Here is a 21,137-nt window from a genome sequence, read left to right on the forward strand (position 1 = left end):
AGCTAACAGCTACTCTCACAGCTAAAAGCTACCACCACAACTATTGTTGCCGAACACGCCCTTTTTCGACTACAAAACTTCGGTATTAAATAAGCACTCACTTTGTAACAAGTAATTATAGGCTTGTTACAACATAAATCTGATTTAAAATTATAAGAATTGAAAGATTGTACTGATAATAATCAGTAATCTTTCAACATAATTGACTGATCTAAAATTGAAGGGGTAAATGATTAATAACAGTTTACATTAATTACAAAAGTTGAAAAACAATAAACGTACATAAGATATTGAAAAGTACACAAATATAATGCAAAAAAAAATCAGAATTCTTATAATTTTCTGGGAATAAAACACTAGCAAAAGAAATTTCATAATCAATCAATCTAATCATTTTTTTTTCTTTGCTTATGTTATTAACTACATATATATTTGACATATAATTAATAAACCAGAAATTTTTTGAAGAACCTCGATGGGTTTTAAGATAGTACCGCAAGTATTCGGTGTCTGTTAGGGACGGGCAAGGTCGGGTCGAGGTCGAGTCTAGCCAGACCCTAGACCCGGACCCTAATTTCTTTCAGACCCAGACCCGAACCCTAAGGGTCTGAAAAATTGGACCCTGACCCGATCCTTAGGGTCTGGAGGGTCAATGCCTAAATTCTTTATTTTGCCAAATTTTCAGCATTATTAATATTGATGATCATCTAGAAAAAATAGCCATAAATAAGAAAAATATCATTTCATCAACATAAAGTTCACATTTCAATTTTTTAACATTGATTTTCTACAAATTCGACTCATCAAAAACAATAATTCGACCCTACCTGGACCCTGTTGGACCCAACCCTAATTTTTGGGTCGGGGTCCAACTTTTTCAGATCCTAAGGGTCCGGGTCTGGGTCCAAGTAAAGTTTATAGGGTCTGGGTCCGGGTCTTAACATTTTAGACCCAGACCCAACCCTTAGACCCTAAACGTATTTAATATATATATTTTAACTCTTTTTAAAAAAACAAACTGATTTTCTAAAAGACTAATAGCTAAACTAAAACACCAAAACACCCATTCTGAACTCTTATGTAAGTTGTGTTTGTTTCGGTTTTTTCAGTTTGTATGTTTGTGTTTGTTTTATCTTTTTTCAGTTTATATGTTTGTGTTTGTTTCATGCAAATTCTTGTGTTTGTTTCATGCGATTTTTTGTGTTTGTGTCATGCGAATTTCAGATGATTATTGATATTAATAATGCTGAAAATTTGGCCAATTAAAGAATTTAAGCCTGGACCCTCTAGACCCTTCAGACCCTAAGGGTCTGGGTCAGGGTCCAATTTTTTCAGAACTTTAGGGTCCGGGTCTGCAAAAAGTTTTACGGTCCGGGTCTAGGGTCTGGCTGGACCCTACCCAGACCCTACCCTTGCCCATCCCTAATTTCTTTAAGACCCAGATCCGAACCCTAAGGGTCTGAAAAATTGGACCCTGACCCGATTCTTAGGGTCTGGAGGGTCCAAGCCTAAATTCTTTATTTTGCCAAATTTTCAGCATTATGAATATTGATGATCATCTAGAAAAAATACCCATAAATAAGAAAAATATCATTTCATCAACATAAAGTACACATTTCAATTTTTTAACATTAATTTTCTACAAATTCGACTCATCAAAAACAATAATTCGCATGAGACAAACGAAATATCAAGACTGAAATTTAAAAAATAAACTGAAAAACGAAACAAACAAATCAGTTTGAAACAAACAAATACCACATTTCACATTTCGACTCATCAATTTGGAATTTAACAAACAAATTAGACAAACGAATTCGTGATTCAACACACATACTGATTGGAATTTAATGCAAAGACACTTAGGAAGTCAAGAAATGGGGTGTTTGAAGAGTGAAGTTCATAGCTGCATACAAAAAGAGTTCGGAAGAAACAAAGAAAAAGATCAAAGGAAAATTAGAATGAGCCTGGCGTTGCGTGAGAGAAACAAAGAAAAAGATCTAAGGAAAATCAGGCAAACAGATCGAAGGACAATCAGAATGAGAGAAATCAAAAAGTTGAAAAAATTAAAGAGAAAGTACCTAGCGTTGTGTGAGCAGCGTGACTCAACGACGAAGTTGAAGGAAATATGACGAAGTCGACGGTGCTGTAATGTGGATTGTGGAGGGCTGGAGCCAGGAGGCCTCGCTCTCCCACAAAACAGAATGAGTCTTGGTGTTTTAATTTAGGGTTTACTCTTTTTGAAAATCAATTTTTTTTTGAAAAAAAGTTAAAATTCATTTATAAATAAGTGTAGGGTCTAAGGGTCGGGTTTGTGTCAGTTCGGGTCTAAAATATCAAGACTCGGACCCAAAAAAAATTGCCTGAACCCAAATCCAGACCCTTGGGGTCTGAAAAAGTTGGACCCAGACCCTTAAATTAGGGTCGGGTCCAACAAGGTCCAGGTTGGGTCTTGGACCCATGCCCATCCCTAGTGTCTGTTGTTAAGATAGTGCCACAAGTGTTTGGTGTCTGATGGGATTTAAGATTAACTAGCCAATACGAGTCGATCCATAGGAAGATGATTTCTATAGATTAATGTTCAATTACTTAAATCCTTTAAGAGAGAAATTAATTGAATGATTAAAAATTAAACTAGAATAAACTAGAAAACAAATGATGAAAGTTTATCAAATAATTAGAAACTCAGAGCATTCATCAGTCCATCATGTTTATACCAATTTAATCACTACAATACGATCGAACAATAATTGGATCGGGGTTTGAGTAATTAGAGTATTTTGGTAATCATACGATCTGGTCTTAGCATTCTTAGATCAGCATATGCTACTACGGTCGCTGAACATAATCCTATTTACGTTGTAACAAACTATAATTAGTACAATTTTTCAATTCTAACTCATATTAGCTAAAGATAATCCATGATATTGCGCGATTACATGAACTAAACAATTATAATAAATATATAGGAATTACTCTAATTCAATCCAAATATCAAAGAACTTTAAACTATAATATAAAAAAAATGTATAAACATGGATTCCCTCACTAAGCCTAAAAAAGATTACTCATTCATAATATTGAATAACACAATAAATACAACGAAAATATAAGAATTCATCAAATTAAAGTAAGGATTAATATCGAATAATTTAAGAGCAATGAATATGCAATCAACGATCTTTATAACCAGCAAAGCCAAGAGTTAATACAAAACTAAAGAGAGAAAACTAAGTGTTTAAACCTAATAGACGAGAAAAATAAGATGAACTCAATAAAATTACTAAAACCCTCTATATAGTATTTGAAACATCACCTAAGAAACACGGAAAATAGTCAACCCAGCCACTGGACAGGGCCAAGCCTCCTCATGGGGCAACAGTGAAAACTTTCCACAATTTTAACTAGAAAATCATTTAGTCGACTAAGTTAGTCCGACCGGTCGACGGGGAAAGGCCCCCCGGTTCGACACAGTAAGGCTGCTCGATCGAACGTGCAAGCATTTTAGGGGGGTTCTTCGCCCGTTTGGCTGGGTCAATTGCACATGGAGATTTATAGAAAACTTGGGTGACTCGATCCGGTTAAACCGCCCGGGCGAAAGTTTTTTCATAACTTCTAGCGTGAATTCTTCCTCCAATCTGCTTGTGTGACTTCCCGGATCTACTATGCTATGAGTGATCAACGTACTTCCTTTCCGGGGATAGATTAAGACATAAAATGCATAATATATGCAATAAATTATAAGGAAGTAAAACAAGTCCAAACACATCAAATCACACAAGTATGAGCTCAAAATAGTACTCAAGGTTAAGGGAATTGAGCTAAAACCTCTATGTAAAATAGACACATCAAACCTTATTCCTTGCAATCAATGGTAATTTCACGTGAGTAGTCCTTGTAACCTTTAATTACTGCCCAATTTGGATGATACATTGAGGAATTGACGTGTTTTCATCCTCTTGATTTTCAACCATAGATGTTAATTTCAAGAAAGGATGGAGGAAAAATTGGAAAAAAATTTCCTTCAGAAATAATATTGTCAACAAATCATTTTGGTTATGAATGAATCTTTTTTATGTATGCAAGTTATTTGTTTCTGAAATTTTGTATAAAAAATGTCATTAATTACATGTGGTAAACTACTTTATATTGGCTTGACACACGTACATGTTAATTGGTTTTACGCCATGTGTCAATTTTAATTTTTTATTTTAGATGTAGATAGATGAATATAAGAATTGAGGGTCTGATCAAAATGGTTTTGATCAGACCCTCTGATCCAAGGTTTTATGTTTTTACTTTCATGTAAGAACTAGTATTTCGTGGACCTGGTCCAGCCTAATATTATTGTGGACTAATATTATTGTAGACCAAAGCCATGTTTATCATATAGTGAGCTTTTAATATATTAAGTTACTCTAATCTAGTATTATTTAACATAGTTGTTTCGGTATCAAAAACGGTGCCGCACTCTAGGAGTGTCCGACAGAGAAATGACTGTCCGTGAGGGATGATCCGCAAAGATAACAAACGTGAGCTACCCTCGGGGGTGTTTCGAGGAAACCCCCTCCGACGCTCAAGTCAGCTAATGCCCAAAAGGATTTAAGAGAGAGAAAGTTTAGAGAGAGAGAGATAAGCTATTTTTGGTATGAGAGAATGTACCTGCAGGAGTAGTACAATTTGGCTATTTACAGGCGTACTATTCACCTGACATGGTAAGTAATCCTTCGACACGTGTACTGTTGTGATGTATCTGTCAGAGGGAAGATTCCATTTGTTTTGTCCTCTTCGGAGGCCACGACTGCGATCTTGGCCTCTTAGAATAGATATGTATTTTGTCTTTTGTGAGTCCGAGTCTTCATAGTTTGCTGTCGGCCAACTGGTATGTCTGTTAGCGAACTTGGGTAGTACCCATACAACTAGCCCCCCAACATCTTCGACGGTTGTGACCGTCATGGATGTTTTAATTTGGTGACATGGACGAATTTGGTACGCCCTCTGGCTGGGCCTTCGTTGCTGCCACGTGTCAACATGGGGTGAGCTATCGGTTTTCGAAAAGTGTAATCATTACTTCACTCTGGAATCCCGCTCGTTTTTTCCTTTGTTGTTATTAGGGTATGTTGTGCGGGTGACACTTGTCACTAATCTGCTAGAGCAGTTGATTCGTTTCTAATCTTATCCGTTCATTCTTTCATTCATAAACGAAATCCCTTTTTTCTTTTCATTTTTACTTAACTTCTTCTCTTTCCCTCAGACCTTTTCTCTGGTTTCCTTTGCTTTCCTACGAACTTCGACTTCGCTGTTCAGTGGGCTAAGAACGTTCCTTTCACCTTAAACTAACTAAATCTTGTTACTTTTCTTCATCCCTTTCATATTTTCAGGAAAATTCTTGCATTTTTCGGCGCCTCTCCTGGGTTTGCTTTTGGAGGTTTCTTTGGCTCTGTTGCGACATTTTTTCCGGCGAGTACTTGCTTGAAGAACGCTCTTGAGTACTTTTCTGGAATCTAACTTTCGCGCGGGTTTTTACTCAGGTACCCTTTCTTATAACTCTTAGTTTTTTGCCGTTTTTTCTTCCTTGAGATCATGTCGGACCAGTCAAACAGTCAGAATTCTCTAGGAAATAAATTTATGACTGAGAGTGAGCCCTCCTCCCCATCCTTTAATGGCGAACCTAGTTCATCAGAATCTAGCCCTCGGGATGGGAGAACTCGTCTCCTAGCTGACCTTCCTCTTACAGCTTAACCGAGATAGAGCACTTAGATCTAAATTTTTGAACGACCGTTCTTCTCCTGAATGAGCAAATTTAACTATCCAATTCTTGACCGCTTGGATGAGTGGAGATAATCAAACATTTAAAGAACTGAGACATCAAATTCTGGCCTGTAGAACCCTTAGGCATCCTCCCCCTAATGTTGTTCCCGGTCTGGATGTTCAACCCTTGAGGGAGCATGCCTGGTTGGAGAGTTTGGCTGATGTTGGGGTCGTGACCGACCCCACCGTTTTTGACCGTCTTGCCCAAGAGTCTGCCCCGTCTCATCCTTCTCACCCTCCTGTTGTCAATTTAGGTTATGATAGTGATTTCACCGCCAGCATTGAGACTGATGCTCCTCCCTCATCTTCCGGCCGGGATCAGGATTTCGGTCCCCGCCAATTTGACATAGGCGAGAGTTCCAGCATGCCTTCTTCTTCCCGTTCTGAGATCATTCCGACCCGGAGTGACGTTCTTCATTCTGGGAGATGGCTACCCTTAGATTGCAGTGATGGCCCCAAGAAGACTGCCATCTGCAAGGGCTGGCGGGCAGCGGCTTTGGAGCTGAAGTATTGCGAGGTTGCCAAAAAACTGTATGTATTTCCGCTCGAGTACAGTCTTGTAATCCCGAACGAGGGGGCAACGGTGATTGATTGTCCTGCCGGGCATGTAGCCCTGTATGCCCATCATTTGGAATTCAGGGTACGATTTCCCCTGGACATAGTGTTGGCGAAGATTTTTCAAGCCTTTAATGTCTGCCTTGCTCAGCTAATACCTCTGGCCGTGAGGAATATCGTTGCTTATGTTTGGGTTTGCCGTTACTTGGGCTTTCCCGAAACCTTGAACCTCTTCCAGCGTTTGCACTGGCTGAGAAAGAATGGTTATGCCGAGAAGGGCTTCTACTAGCTTAAGGTTCCGGCTGATTTTCCCCTTCGTCGTCATTTTACTAAACCTTACCCCAGGATGGAGGACATCCCTAAGTATGATTTGTCTAAGGCCGAGAAGAAAGCCTTAGATTATTTCGAATCGGAGGATGTGGCTGCTTACGGTGACGAGGTCGAGATAAGGGTTCCCTGTACTTGGCTTTCTCATACAAAGTACATTCTCGGTAACAAGCCTTTGTCAGTCGTTTTCTTATGCCGGACTCATCCAGAAGGTGTGTAACTGGTCCGACGAGGTCCTTTGTACTAGTATACTTTTTTTTTTTTTTTTTTACTGACATACTAATCGATTTCTGCCCCAACTTTGGTTTCTTTCAGGTGACGTCAGCTTTGACCTGGAAGAGGGTGGATTAGACGATCAATTGCGTCCGATGTCTAAGACTCCTGATGAGCCTGTTTTTTACCATGATACCGTGCACGGGCTTACTGGCGGCCCTCAAGATGCTGATAGGAATGTCGGCCGTGGCGGTCGGGCTCCCGGTCGCGGGGAGTTAATTCCGACTCGCTCCATTCAGGTTCCCATTAATACGGGTGGCGGTAGCACCAACCGTCGACGTCCTCGAGGATCTGAGGTCGAGACTAAGGCTGAGGGCCCTAACAAGCGTCAGTCTGTAGAAGTTAATTCTATAGACGTGGCCGTCAATGAACGCCGGGGGCTCACTGTCTCTCCTGTATGGGATCCTCTACCGGAAACTCAGCGGTCGCCCTCCTCTCTTGCTCGCAGCATGGGGGTCGCCTTGGGGTCCAGCTCCTCCACCCGCTAGAAGGTGTATAAGATGCTCAGTGTGCCGAGTTTCCTTTCGGATTTGGGTCCGGGAATCTACTACCGGGCCCAAGAGTGGATAGAGACGAATATCGTCCCTCTCTATGGATCCCTTAAGGCTGCCCTTTCTCATCCTCCTTCTGTCGCTGGCCAGCCTTTTAGGCCTGCTCTGGATGTGAGGGAGGATGTGTCCATCTTCGCGGACATTCCTGCGAATGGCGGTACTCTGGGGTATCGTCTCCTGAAGGGGCTCCAATTGCCTTTTGATCGTCCAGCTGACAAGTGGTGGCGCCTGCTGCTCAGTTGGCTCACGACCTTGTTGTGGTAAGCTTTTTTTTTTCTCCTTTTTTCTTTTTCTTCTTTTTCCTTTTTTTTTATAACCTTTTCCCTTGCTGTATATTGAAGGCCGGGAACTCTGCTATGGAGCTAATAGCTCAATATCTCGAGTATCATCGCGCAGCTGAGGGCGCCACCGAAGTCATTAGGGGTTTGGAAGCTGCCCGAGATGATCTTCAATCTCAGAGCACTCAATTGAAGGTTGATCTGGCGGCCGGGAAGCTGGCCAAGACTGAGGCTGCCAAGGAGCTAGAAGACTTGCGCCAAAAAGCTAAGGAGCTGAAGGACCTCAAGGTCAAGAATGCAAATTTGGAGGCTGCTCTTCAGACTGCTCAGGACGAGACGAAGAGTGCATTGGAGGCTGCTAAGATTGAAGCCCGCCAAGCTGTTGTGGCCGGTTTCAAGAAGTCCGACAAATTTGTCGGGCTTCCAGGCGAACGGTATGATGGCGGGTGGGTGGCCACCAAGAGATGCGTCTGTCATTCTCAACCTGAGTTTGACTGGGAACAGATGGAGCCCGCTTTTGGCGAAGGTGTCCATCTGCGTCCCTTGGTGGGTGAACCCTTCATCTGTGCTGAGGAAGTTATTGCTAACATTCTACCTACTATTGAAGATGAGGTGCCTCCTTCCTGAAGATTTTGGTGGTCATCTTCAACCTCTTTTGTAGCGTCTAATAGTTTGTAATGTTTTTTTAGTTGTCAGCCTTTGAATGGCATGTAAACTTTAATTTAACTTTTGCTACTGAATTCATAAATGTCGTGTTTTGAGTGGCTGCCTACTTTTGCTTGTAGTTGGCCGCCATGCCAGTAATTTATGATTCACTTTTTGCTTTTGAATTCACAAACTTGTTTATTTTCTTCTATTTTCTTTTGTTCACGTTCGAGGCTTGCCTTGCCTGTCATCTTGCTGTTAGCATTTATTTCGCCTGTCATGTGGTTAACGTTTATTTGGCCTGTTATTTGGCCTGTTATTTGGCCGTTAACATTTATTTAGCCTGTCATATGGTTGTTAACATTTGTTTTGCTCGTTATTTGGCCGTTAACATTTATTTCACCTGTCTTATGGCTGTTAACGTTTATTTTGCCTGTTATTTTGGCCATTAACATTTATTTTGCTTGTTATTTGGCCGTTAACATTTATTTTGCCTGTCATATGGATGTTAACGTTTATTTTGCCTGTCATATGGCTGTTAACATTTATTTTGCCTGTTATTTGGCCGTTAACATTTATTTTCGCCTGTCATATGGCTGTTAACTTTTATTTTGCCTGTCATATGGCTGTTAACGTTTATTTTGCCTGTTATTTGGCCGTTAACATTTATTTCGCCTGTCATATGGCCGCTAATCAATTGTTATTTTCTAAATAAAGCATGGGGAACAATGGAAAGAAAATATATCGGAATGCTGACAGTATTATTTATGTACATCAATCAGAGGCTCTCGGCCCATTACATCGTTTTCTGCCTATACATAATACTTTTTAAGGACATCAGCATTCCAGCAGTTCTTGAGCTCCTTCCCATCCATTCCTTTGAGGACAAATGAACCAGGACCTATCTTTAGGGGAATGATGTATGGACCTTCCCAGTTAGCAGTTAGCTTACCTTCGGCGTACGCTTTACCGGTAGCGACCGTTCTTCGTAGGACCAATTCACCTTCAGCTAGCGGCCTTTCCAAGACCCTCTTGTTGTATGCTTTGCTGATTCGATCCTTGTAAATTGCTGCTCTCAGCCCTGCCTTTAATCTTATCTCGGGCAAGAAGTCGAGGTCTTCCTTAGTGCCTGATCATTCTTCTCTAGGATCTGATGTTTTATCCGGTAGGTGGGCAATCCTACTTCTACCGGTAATACTGCTTCTGCTCCAAAGGCCAATCTGAAAGGGCTTTCCCCTGTGGATTCTTTTTCAGTTGTTCTATTTGCCCAAAGAACGGCCGACACCATTTCAGCCCACTTTCCTTTGAACTCGTCTAGCTTCTTCTTTAAAGCGTTCAAAATTTGTTTGTTAGCAGCTTCTGCTTGGCCATTACTCTGGGGATGGCGTACCGCTGAATAGGCAAACTTGACCCTGAAGTCCGAGAGAAAATCCTGGATGGGCCGACAGTCAAACTGAAACCCATGATCAAACACAATGGATGTCGGGATGCCAAACCTAGTCATGATGTTCTGCCATATGAACTTTTTTACCTGATTTGCCTTTATCTTTGCTGTCGGCTCCGCTTCTATCCAATTTGTGAAATAATCGATCCCCACAATCAGGAAGCGTCTACCCCCCGTTGCGGTAGTGAATGGTCCCAAGATATCCGTTCCGCATTGCGCAAATGGTATCGGACACAGAATGGGCTGCAGGTCATTTGCAAGCATGTTTATCACAGGAGCGAATCTCTGCTCCTGGCACTTATCACATTTCTTCACATTGCTCTGCGCGTCTGCCAACATACTAGGCCAGTAGAATCCAGCTCTGAGTGCCTTTAAAGCCAATGCTTTTCCTCCAATGTGATTCCCACATATGCCTTCGTGGATTTCTTCCATTATCTTCACGGTCTCAGTGGCTGTTGCGCATTTTAGCAGCGGCAGGCTGAACAATTTCTTGTACAGCTCATTCTGGTATATCACGTAGCAGCTTGCCTGCTTTTGCAACTTCTTAGCGGTTATGGGAACCGCTGGGAGCATTCCTGTCCGCTTATATTCCACTAGTTCTGTGAACCATTCCCCTTGCTGGTCAATGCTATTTATCACGGCCACTCTCTAGGTGATGCTTTTTTCTTTAAGAATGTCAATTATCACCATCCCCTCAATATGAATCGAGTCTGAACTGGCAAGTTTGGATAAGGCGTCCGCCTTCATGTTCTCGGCCCTAGGGATTGCTTCTACCTCAAATTGCTCCAGTTGGGCTATTACCTCCTTGGCCTTCTCCACATACTTGATCATATTGGCCTCTCGGACTTCAAACTCTCCCCTGAGTTGGCCGCTAACCAGCTACGAATCTGTTTTCAAGAGGACGCTCTTGGCTCCTCCTGCGATGCACATTCTTAATCCGGCAATGGCTGCCTCATATTCTGATTCATTGTTTGAGGCTGGGAAAGCAAACTTAATGGCATATTCAAAGGTATTTCCTTCTGGACTGGTTATCACGATACCGGCCCCTGCCCCACTCGTGGCCGAGGATCCATCGACCTCTAACAGCCATGATTCTTTTTCTTTTGTCTCATCCTCTTCATATGCTTCAGTTATGAAATCCACCAATGCCTGGGCTTTTATGGCTGTTCGCGGCTTGTACTGGATATCATATTCTGACAACTCAATAGCCCATTTCAGCAAACGTCCAGAAGTGTCCATCCTTTGCAGTGCTTTTTCCAATGGCTGATTCGTTAACACTTGTATTGGATGGCAGTCGAAGTAGGGCCTAAGCTTGCGGGCCGCTATGATGATTGCCAACGCCATTTTTTCAATCAGCTGATATCGGCTTTCAGGGTCGTTAAGGATGTGGGTGACGAAGTATATTGGGTGTTGTTGCTTCTCCTTCTCTCTTATCAGTACAGCTGAGATGTATAACTGCAGTGTATCTCCAGCTTCAGGCCTTGATATTGTTGGCAATTTTGCGAGGTGTTCTTTGACCGTAGAGAAAGCTCTACTCTGCTCCTCACCCCATTCAAACTTCTTGTTCCCTCGTAGCAGCGCAAAAAATGGGAGGGCCTTATCGGCTGATTTTGAGATGAACCTTGTCAAAGCGGCCATTCTTCCCGTCAATCTCTGGATGTCGTTGATTCCTTTAGGCTCTGGAAGACTCAGAATTGCTTGGACTTTGTCCGGGTTTGCATCAATGCCTCTTTTGCTCACCATAAACCCCAAGAACTTGCCTGCTCTCACCCCAAAGACGCATTTCTTTGGGTTTAACTTCATGTTGTATTTTCTTAATGTACTGAATGTTTCTTCTAAGTCCGCCAAATGCTCCCATTCAGTTTTACTTTTTACAATAGAATCATCCACATACACTTCTATATTGCGTCCTTTCTGGTTCGCAAAAACTTTGTCGACCAGCTTCCGATAGGTCGCGCCAGCGTTCCTCAAGCCAAATGGCATTGCCTTGTAATTATACACACCTCCATCCGTAATAAATGTTGTTTTCTTCCAGTCTTCTTTTAACAGGTTGATCTGGTGATACCCTGACAATGCATCCATAAAGCTCAGTAAAGCATGCCCGCTAGTGGAGTCTACTAGCTGGTCTATCCTTGGCAGAGGATAGCAATCCTTTGGGCATGCCCTATTCAGGTTTGTGAAGTGCACGCACATGCGCCATTGGCCATTGGCCTTTTTCACCATCACCACATTTGCCAGCCATTCTGGATAATCACAAGGTTCAATGAAATCAGCTGCAATCAATTTTTCTACTTCCTCCTTGATGGCTTTATTCTTCTCGGCTGAAAAAGCCCTTTTCTTCTGCTTTACTGGTCGGACTGTACTGTCGACATTTAGACGATGAACCATCACGGTCGGGTCTATTCCCGGCATCTCATCCGCCGAGAATGTGAATATGTTAGCATTTTCTCTTAGTAGAGTTACCAGGTTGATCCTGACCTCTGGGTCCATGTCCATCCCGACAGCGACCGACCTAGCAGGATCGTCCTCTAACACATCTTGTCTGGTTTCACCATCTGGTTTTGGTCTTGGCTCATCCTCTGGCCGGGACTCTAACTCTTCCAGCGCTACTGCTTTACCCTTCCAGACAGTGTCTATCTCCTCTGCCTCATTATCTTCGTGTCCTTCAGTTTGGGCTCTCCTCTAGGCCCTCCTTTGCTTCCTTGATGGCGGGTCAGGGTTCTCTACTGGAAATCTCCTGGCGGGCTGCTTCAGTGTTGTCAAATAGCATGACCTTGCCATCTCCTGGTTGCCCTTCAACCTTGATGTTGATCCGCCATTGGAAACATACATCATCGTCAGATGGTAAGTGGAGACGACACCCTGGACGTCATGAATGAAAGGACACCCTATGATGGCATTATATGCTCCCGGAACATCCACCACTAGGAATTCAGCCATAACATCTCTGGCTGTACCATTTTCTCCAATGCGCAGTAGGAGGGAGATCAATCCTTCTAGCACCACTGATGCCCCCGTGAACCCGATGACCGGATATCTGACCAGCTTCAAATACTCCCGGCCAATCATGAGTTTTTCAAATGTTGACAAGTATATAATGTTTGCAGAACTGCCTCCGTCCACTAAAATTCGGTGAACTAGGCAATTTGAGATCTTCATTGTTACTACCAGTGGGTCGTCATGGGGATAAACGACATGCTTAGCGTCCTCAATTGTAAATGACATTGCTGGCATTGCTGGCGGATTCTTCCATGGCAGACTTGCATTGAAATTGACATGATGCCTGAATTCCTTCAAGGTCGCCTTTGCACCATTAATACTTCCTCCATGAATGGGACCTCCGCTAATGACATGAATCTCGCTGATCCGAGACTGAACATTACGATTTGTCGGCTTCACCAAATCGCCCTCTTTGGTCTGAGCTTTATACTTACTGAAGTAACCCCTTCTTATCAAGTCTTCTAGGTTATCCTTCAAGTGTCTGCAATCTTCAGTTAGATGGGCGTGATCCCCATGAAAATCACACCACTTGCTCTTGTCCCGATTCTTATGGAACATCTGCCTTGGGCGCTGCCACTTGTCGCTCACTACTACAAAAATGACAAAAGAGACTACCTATAGGAGACCGGTTGAGGTTATTAACCCATTTCTTAAATGTAGGAAACCATTGATTATCTAAAACCAGTCTCTTAAGTTTAAGTATTTGACTAATAAAAAAAGTTATTGTGAAATAAGAGATTGTTTCCAAGTAAAACCGGTACCCTTGATATATCTTTTTTTTTTAATTCAATTTTTTTTCAACATAATACACTATTATACTTATATATTCTTAATGTGAAGATTTAAGAGACTACTTCTAACTTGAATCGGTTTCCTAAAAATAATAATTCTAAAATTTAATATGTTTTTAATTAATACTAATGCAATATAAATTATATATATAAGTCTATTTACTTTTAAAATTATATAACAGATACAAGAGAGAAAAAAAAAAAACTACCTCTCCTTTTATTCTACCTAGATCGTGGTTAATACCTGTCAAAAGAAAAAAAAAAAAACCATTACTGCGCCATAGCTTCTTGCGCTTCACTCCCCTCTATCCTATTCTCAGACTCTCACGCTCCTCTCTGGCTCTCTCTCTCTCTCCCTCCTCTCTCCTCCCTCCACTCTGCTCCTCTAATTCTCTCTCTTCTCTCTCCTCTCTACTCCTCTAATTCTCTCTCCTATCTCTCAATATAGAACGACACTCAAAGTCTCAAACTACCGACGAAAACAGTGAGGACTTCGCCGAGACGCCGACCACTGCTCGCCTCCTTTAATTCGAACTTTGAAGTTAGACTTCGCCGACATAGTAATCCTCCATTAACTCGAACCAGCAAGTTGTTAAGTTTTTATTTTTGAGTTTTTATTTCATATTTTCCAACTTTTATAAGTTTATATATGTTAGATTCTTATATTAATCCATTATTTGGATGTAAATCGTTGATTAATTAGTTAGGGTTTGCTTATTGAAATTCAAAATTGTGGGTCCGCTAGGATGGGTTTAACAAGCAATAACGAGGCCTTGATAGATTTGATTAAGGTTTGTTGAACACGGTAAACAAACAAAAATGCCAATGTGTTGTTGTACATGTTGATTATATATGTAAGAGTACATAATATAAAGATTTTTGCTGTAAATCTTGAAATGATTATCAAAGAAAAGCCCCCCTGTTTTAAGTATTTTATCTAAATTTTAGAAGTGTTTGAATCTTTGTGCAATGGGTGGATAGATTGAGTGATGTTTGTATATACTAAAGTTTGAATAGTTGATGATTTTGTAAGAAAATATGTAAAATGGACAGTAACTAGCTAATTGATTGCAGTCTAAGGGAAAGCAATCTTATAGGCAATATTTGACATTATTATCGTCTAATGCATTGTTTTTTAGGTTTCTTGTCTTAATAGGTGCCTGAGAAATTACTTACCTTTACTTTGATCTCTTATGGTGTATTTTTCTTGTCATTTACAATTCTGATGGATATCCTTTGAATTGCATATGCCAACACAAAACTCAAGCTAGGAACTGGTGTACTAATTGCATTTCCGGTTCCGAAAGAACATTCTGCTTCTGGAAACTTTGTTGAATATGCAATACAGAGAGCCTTGACTGAAGCAAGGTTAGAGTTAGATACTTTTATACTAATCTCAGAAAATTTCTCAATTATAATTAAGTTAAATCTGCTTGTAGTATCTCTAATTAAGTCTTAATGCGTATTCATTTGGAACATTTTAACATAAAGGGAAGTGCTGAAACCCTAGTCTTGCTTTCAAAAGTAAACGAATTAACTGGAGGAGCTTCGGACTTCTATTGTTCTACTCATGGAACCTACCACATGTCTACGGGCCCTACTACTGTATTGGACTATTCGGCTTGCATAACTAACACAATAACACTCATACCCTTATTCTGCTTCTGTGGGAACCTGGGACAACCTTTGTCTTTTATTGAGCTATGAGCAGCAGATCTATATAATACATGAATATGTACAAGTGCGCTATATGCTTTCTCCTGGAATGTTTGGGTTGGCTAAATGGCTTTGTTTGGGAAATAGTTGGATTGGTGGAAACAGATGGTAATAGTTTTTCAAAGACTGCAATGATTCCACGATTGCAGATTAATTAATTGTTTCCTACTTTATACACTGTACGGAACAGTTTCCTGAATTGATTTACTTTTTATTATTGGCAACTATTGCTGGCCTTTCTTCTCTATGGTTCCATCATATGTTGGATGTCGCATCATTTGATCGAAAATTTGCCTGCCTTGGTTCAATCTTTCAAGTTTTGGTTTTCTCAAATGTTTGTGGTATTGGAATTGTGTTGTAAAACTCTATTCAAATCCCAGAATTTTGTTGGATTTAGTTATTCTTTCTAGTTGGCTCAATTTTCTTTTGGTCTACATAGCATGTACGCCTTTCAATTGGATGGAGGATGTAAAAGCTAGACAAAAATACATCTGTCACAGGATGATCTTCCTGACTGCTTATCTGTAAAGTTGATATTGAGTTCACCTTTTTAATACTCGTCTTTAGTATTTTTAAAATGCTTCGTGTGAATTTGTCCTTAGTCGATATATTATTACTCTGTTAAGTAAACATCGGATTTTAAATGTGATGCGCCAGGAGTAGATTGTATATAGAATTGGTCCTAAAATCTAAATTGTTTGTTGTATCCAGAGATGAGGAACTGGCAACTGAAGTCGCTTGGGTTGTTGTGTATCTTACAGCCCTTTCAAACATTGCTTAAAGTATGATGGTTAAGAGCAATCTTGTTCATATTCTTGTGAGAAGATTGGCAACATCTAACAGTTTACAATTGCATATACCGGTATGTGCATCATTATTTGTGAAATAACTGAATATATCTAGTTCTTTTCCATGTCCCACTCTGAATTTAGTTTGCATAAAGCAAATTTTGGTAGTTGTGGTCATTAGCTCGCAAGATTGCATTAATCAACTAACATGATAGATTACAAACTTCCATTATGCGTTGATTTCATGGAGCACCAATAGTGTTCTTGGTGATTGTGAGGTCAAATGTTTGTTCCTTTTTGCAGGTTGCTCGCAAGTTGTGGTCATTAGCTCGCAAGTTTATATTTGCTTATGCAACTCCACTGCATGTTGCTGCTCAGCAAGGTACCTATCTAGCTGACTGTTTCAATCGAATGGAACAGTGTGAAAAGAACCTACAAGGCCCCATCAGAATCAGAGGAGAAGGTCGCCATCGTTTTAAACCTTTCAGGTACAAGGAAAATTATTTTATTCTCAGTGCTCACCACTCTATTCTTCTCATCCCTGTTCGAACACATTATCCATGCCCCCAGGTCTCCACTCCCCACCAAATTGTAGTTACTAAAACTAGGCTAGATGTTTGTTACTTGTTAGTCTCCCCAGCAATCTAGCGGGGTAGTGAACTTAAAGTAGTTAGATTAAAATATTGGTCTGGCTAAATGCTTGTTAATTTCTTATCTTGAGTTTAAATATTAGGTTTTCATCATTTAGCTCGATTTTATTGATTTTAACTGTTCTATAGTGTAATGTAGAAGGAAAAAGTTTTGTATTCATGATCTAGCGATGAGGCATAAAAATTAGGAATCGTTTAGAAATTCGATTATTCTTGCTAAGAAATTCGATTATTCTTGCTTTGATTTTTTCTTGCCGAGTTTGTATATATGAAAGTTATAAAATATAGATATACTAGTTCTAATTATAATTCTTTGTAATTATTTTGTAGTACTTTCTTGGGATTCATAGCACTTGTTCGCAAGAGATGATTGACGAGTTAAGAGATACGTGGGTGAAATATTTAAACAATCAAATACGAGACGTGGAGATTGAAGACAATGGTCACGTTTTAATTGTACATATTATTTGCTCAAGTTAGAATTTTAATTTTCATAGATATCATTAGATCATAGAAATTTTATTTTTAAGACATTAATTATTGGAATATATTGATGCTTTGACAAGTGAAATTGATTTTGTATGTAAATTAAATGTAGCAAATATTTTTTACATTATTAATAAAGCAAGCAGGAATTTTTGTTTCATAAAATTATTATTATTATTGTGGTTATTTATAGATATGTTTTTTTAAAGGTGTATATACAAGGAACCGTAAAATACATGAGCAGATAATGTATGTATATTGTACATTTTAATTAAAAAAACATGTAATATACCTAAGAAACCTGTTGTGGTTAATAACTGGTTTCAAAGGGTAAGGTAAGGAGACTGGTTATAAATGGTAACTGGTCTCGTAACCTCTTTTCACAATATATGTACACTTATCTAAGAGACTTGTTTTACCTATCAGCCGATCTCCTAAATAAACAAAGAAACCAGACATTATAACCGGTCTCTTAACCTAGGACACCTTTGAGATGGAGATGTGTTATAGTCCGGTTTCCTAGGCCATTTTAAACCGGTTTCCTAGGCCTTTTTTGTAGTAGTGGCTATATTTGTTCATCAGAAAAATCTGGCTTCTTGAAGTGGTAAGATGGGTGTATGCATCAAATCTTTCTTTGCGTTCACCCCCCCCCCTCTCAACTACTTTTTTCGCGGACCCTGCGATCGCGGTCATACTTCTCGTTTTTCCTTTCCCAGTCATTTCCTCTTTTGTCCATGTTTGATTCTTGCTTTCTTTCATCTCGGCCCCGATCTACTTCGCGGCCTTTCTCCTTTTTCTGCTTATCATCTTTCTTTTCTGATTCTCGGCTGCCTACGGCCTTATCAAACTCTTCCCCTCTTATATAATCATTGGCCTTGCCAAGGACGGGACCCAGAGATGTATATGATTTTTGACCCAAATAGTTCCGGAAGGGTGATCCCTCCTTAAGTCCTGTCATCAAAGCCAAAACGGCCACATCTTGCTGCAGTCGAGGTATCGTGACCGCCTCAACATTGAAACGACCAATATAATCCCTCAAGCTTTCATTGGCACCTTGCTTGACCGAGAGCAATTCCCCAGTAGTGCGCTCACGGCGCCTATTACTTACAAAATGCGTACTAAACATTGACGACAGCTGAGAGAAATTGGAGATGATACCTGGTTTGAGGCTTTTAAACCACGTCTGAGCTATTCCCGTTAGAGTTGATGGAAAATCTTTGCACCATTGGCGTCCACATGAGTATAAAGGAACATGTGTACCTTGTAGGCTGCGACGTGATCGTCAGGATCCGAAGTGCCATCGTACTTGGAGCATGGCATCTTGATCCTCATCATAGGGTGATTCAGTATCTCTGAAGTGAAGGGAGAGAGCTTAGGCTTAATCAAGAGGTGACCCCCGGCCGAATAGTTACTAGCACCGGCGGTGCTGTACTCACAGTGAGAGTAACCCTGCGTTTCTTCTTTAGAGTGGTATAACTCCTCCGTTTCTAGAATCTCTTCCTCATAATCAGATCGGTCTATCTTTCTCTCCATCTCACGCCCCTCCCTTCCCAAGGATTGCATATTTCGAAGCGGCCGGGGTGTCGTCCGCGTTCCTACCAGCCGTAGCCAGTGGTCGCTTACGGATGCCGCCAGATGATTGGGGAGGAGTATTTTGTTGAGGATTACCTGTCAGCATCTGGATGAATGACGCTACGGTTTGTAATTGTTCAGGAGCGAATTGACTTAACAGAGCCAGATTGAATGGTACATTGCTATTTGGGGTTTGCTCTTCGTTTCCTGGTGTCCGGTAATGGAACTGTGGATTACCCAATGCCCCAGTGATAATTGGCTGCGAGGAAGTTTGACCCTGCTCGGGCTCGAGCTGACCGTGGGTAGTATTGTTTGCATCCTCCATGAATGATACCTTAGAAGGGTGAGAGGTCCCCTCCTTCTAGCGCTAGTTGTTTCGGTATCGAAAACGGTGCCCGACTCTAGGAGTGTCCGACAGAGAAATGGCTGTCCGTGAGGGATGATCTACAAAGATAACAAACGTGAGCTACCCTCGGGGGTGTTTCGAGGAAACCCCCTCCGACGCTCAAGTCGATCAGCTAATGCCCAAAAGGATTTAAGAGAGAGAAAGTTTAGAGAGAGAGAGAGATAAGCTATTTTTGGTATGAGAGAATGTACCTGCAGGAGTAGTAGTATTTGGCTATTTATAGGCGTATTATTCACCTGACATGGTAAGTAATCCTTCGACACGTGTACTGCTGTGATGTATCTGTCAGAGGGAAGATTCCCTTTGTTTTGTCCTCTTCGGAGGTCGCGACTGCGATCTCGGTCTCTTAGAATAGATATGTATTTTGTCTTTTGTGAGTCCGAGTCTTCATAGTTTGTTGTCGGCCAACTGGTATGTCCGTTAGCGAACTTGGGTAGTACCCATACAATAGTGACAATTTTTTTGGATACGCTCACCCTTTCTTACATTAGTTTACCATGGCGAAATTTTTACTTTATATGGTAACGTTTTTTTCCTCACTGTCACCCTTTACAATTTATATCTACTCTTTTATATCTATTTTTTCATATGACAAACTTTTTCTTATTAAATCACATGTACTATCATTAGATCCGCATTAATCTAGTGTGGACCAGGTCCATATAAGCTTTTTTACTTCATGTAAAGGAATAACTATTTCCTAGTTCAGTAATATTTAGTCAAAAAATCTACATGGCAGTGATAGAGTTTATGAGAAAGTTTGTATTGAATAGTATGACAAGTACATCTTATACAAGAGATAACAACTAATAGAGGAAATAACGATATTATGCTAATAGTATTCTAGATAATATGTTATATAAGGAAGATATAATATCCTAAAGATATATATGATATCCTAAACATAATGAATTACAATAACTGAAATTTTTGGCTATGATATACTTAACGTATGTCTCCTATACGCCCCGCAAGATGGACGACCGGAGGGGAAATCCAATCTTAGGAGATTAACACATGATAATGGATCTACTTGAAGAAGTTGTCGGAGCTGTGGCACGGGTTTGAGCGACGACATAGATGATGACTATAGAGCAAAGATAAAGGTGATGACTATCCATTAAAAGAGAAATGTTTGATTTTTTTTAAGGAGGGTGGGAGACTAGAGAGGGGAAGTGTGGTTAAGGATGAAAGCTCTTAATATCATAATAAAGTGTATCAGAAACTTTTTATTGAATAGTATGTCAAATACACCTTATATAATACAAGAGGCTTCGGTGCCACCAGTGAAGGAGAGGGCGTCATGGTGGGGACGATGGTAGTTAAGAAGATGTTTATCTTTGTCCGCATAAGGGTTTTTGAGGCAGAAGGGGTTATCGGTGCAACGGAAGAATCAATATAATGGTGTCGTGAAAACTAGTTGGTGCATTTGTGGAGAGAAAAAGATCATTAAAGGAGGCAGATAGTGTAGAGATAATTTGAGGATGATTAAAGGGTGGTTGAGTAATAATAGAAATGGAGAAAGGACATCATTTATCTGGTTGAGTAATAAGATATGTGTGAGGGAGGATTGGTGGAGTTAGAGAATTGATGGAAGAACTTTTTTATTAGACAATACTTGGTAGTCAAACTACAAGGTGCCAAAAGAGTTGAGTGGAAGTCGTAGGGTTGAGGCTTTCTTGGTTTAATAGGAGGGAGGTCAAGTATAAAGGGTTTTCATTTTTACCATTGGAGGAGGATGATGGTTAATTTGGGAGTGATATTATCACTACGGCTATTGAGGGAGGGAGACTAGCGAGGGGAAATGTGGTTAAAGATGAAAGCTCTTAATATCATAATAGAGT

General features: G+C 40.5%; 2 protein-coding genes across 2 annotated transcripts; one reads left to right on the forward strand and one right to left on the reverse strand.

Moving 5' to 3' along the window:
• Positions 1–12,566: 12,566 nt before the first annotated feature.
• On the reverse strand, positions 12,567–13,442 carry LOC125492757 (uncharacterized). Its single transcript, XM_048635472.1, has one exon. It carries the CDS (start codon positions 13,440–13,442, stop codon positions 12,567–12,569), a length of 876 nt encoding a protein of 291 aa, XP_048491429.1.
• A 13-nt stretch (positions 13,443–13,455) lies between these two features.
• Positions 13,456–17,480, forward strand: LOC104901574 (external alternative NAD(P)H-ubiquinone oxidoreductase B2, mitochondrial-like). Its single transcript, XM_010689164.4, has 4 exons — positions 13,456–15,043; positions 16,103–16,253; positions 16,483–16,667; positions 17,160–17,480. Exons 2-4 carry the CDS (start codon positions 16,176–16,178, stop codon positions 17,197–17,199), a joined length of 303 nt encoding a protein of 100 aa, XP_010687466.2. The 5' UTR covers positions 13,456–15,043; positions 16,103–16,175; the 3' UTR covers positions 17,200–17,480.
• Positions 17,481–21,137: the final 3,657 nt, after the last annotated feature.

This window comes from Beta vulgaris, chromosome 8 (assembly GCF_026745355.1).
Source record: "Beta vulgaris subsp. vulgaris cultivar EL10 chromosome 8, EL10.2, whole genome shotgun sequence".
Lineage (NCBI taxonomy): Eukaryota > Viridiplantae > Streptophyta > Magnoliopsida > Caryophyllales > Amaranthaceae > Beta > Beta vulgaris.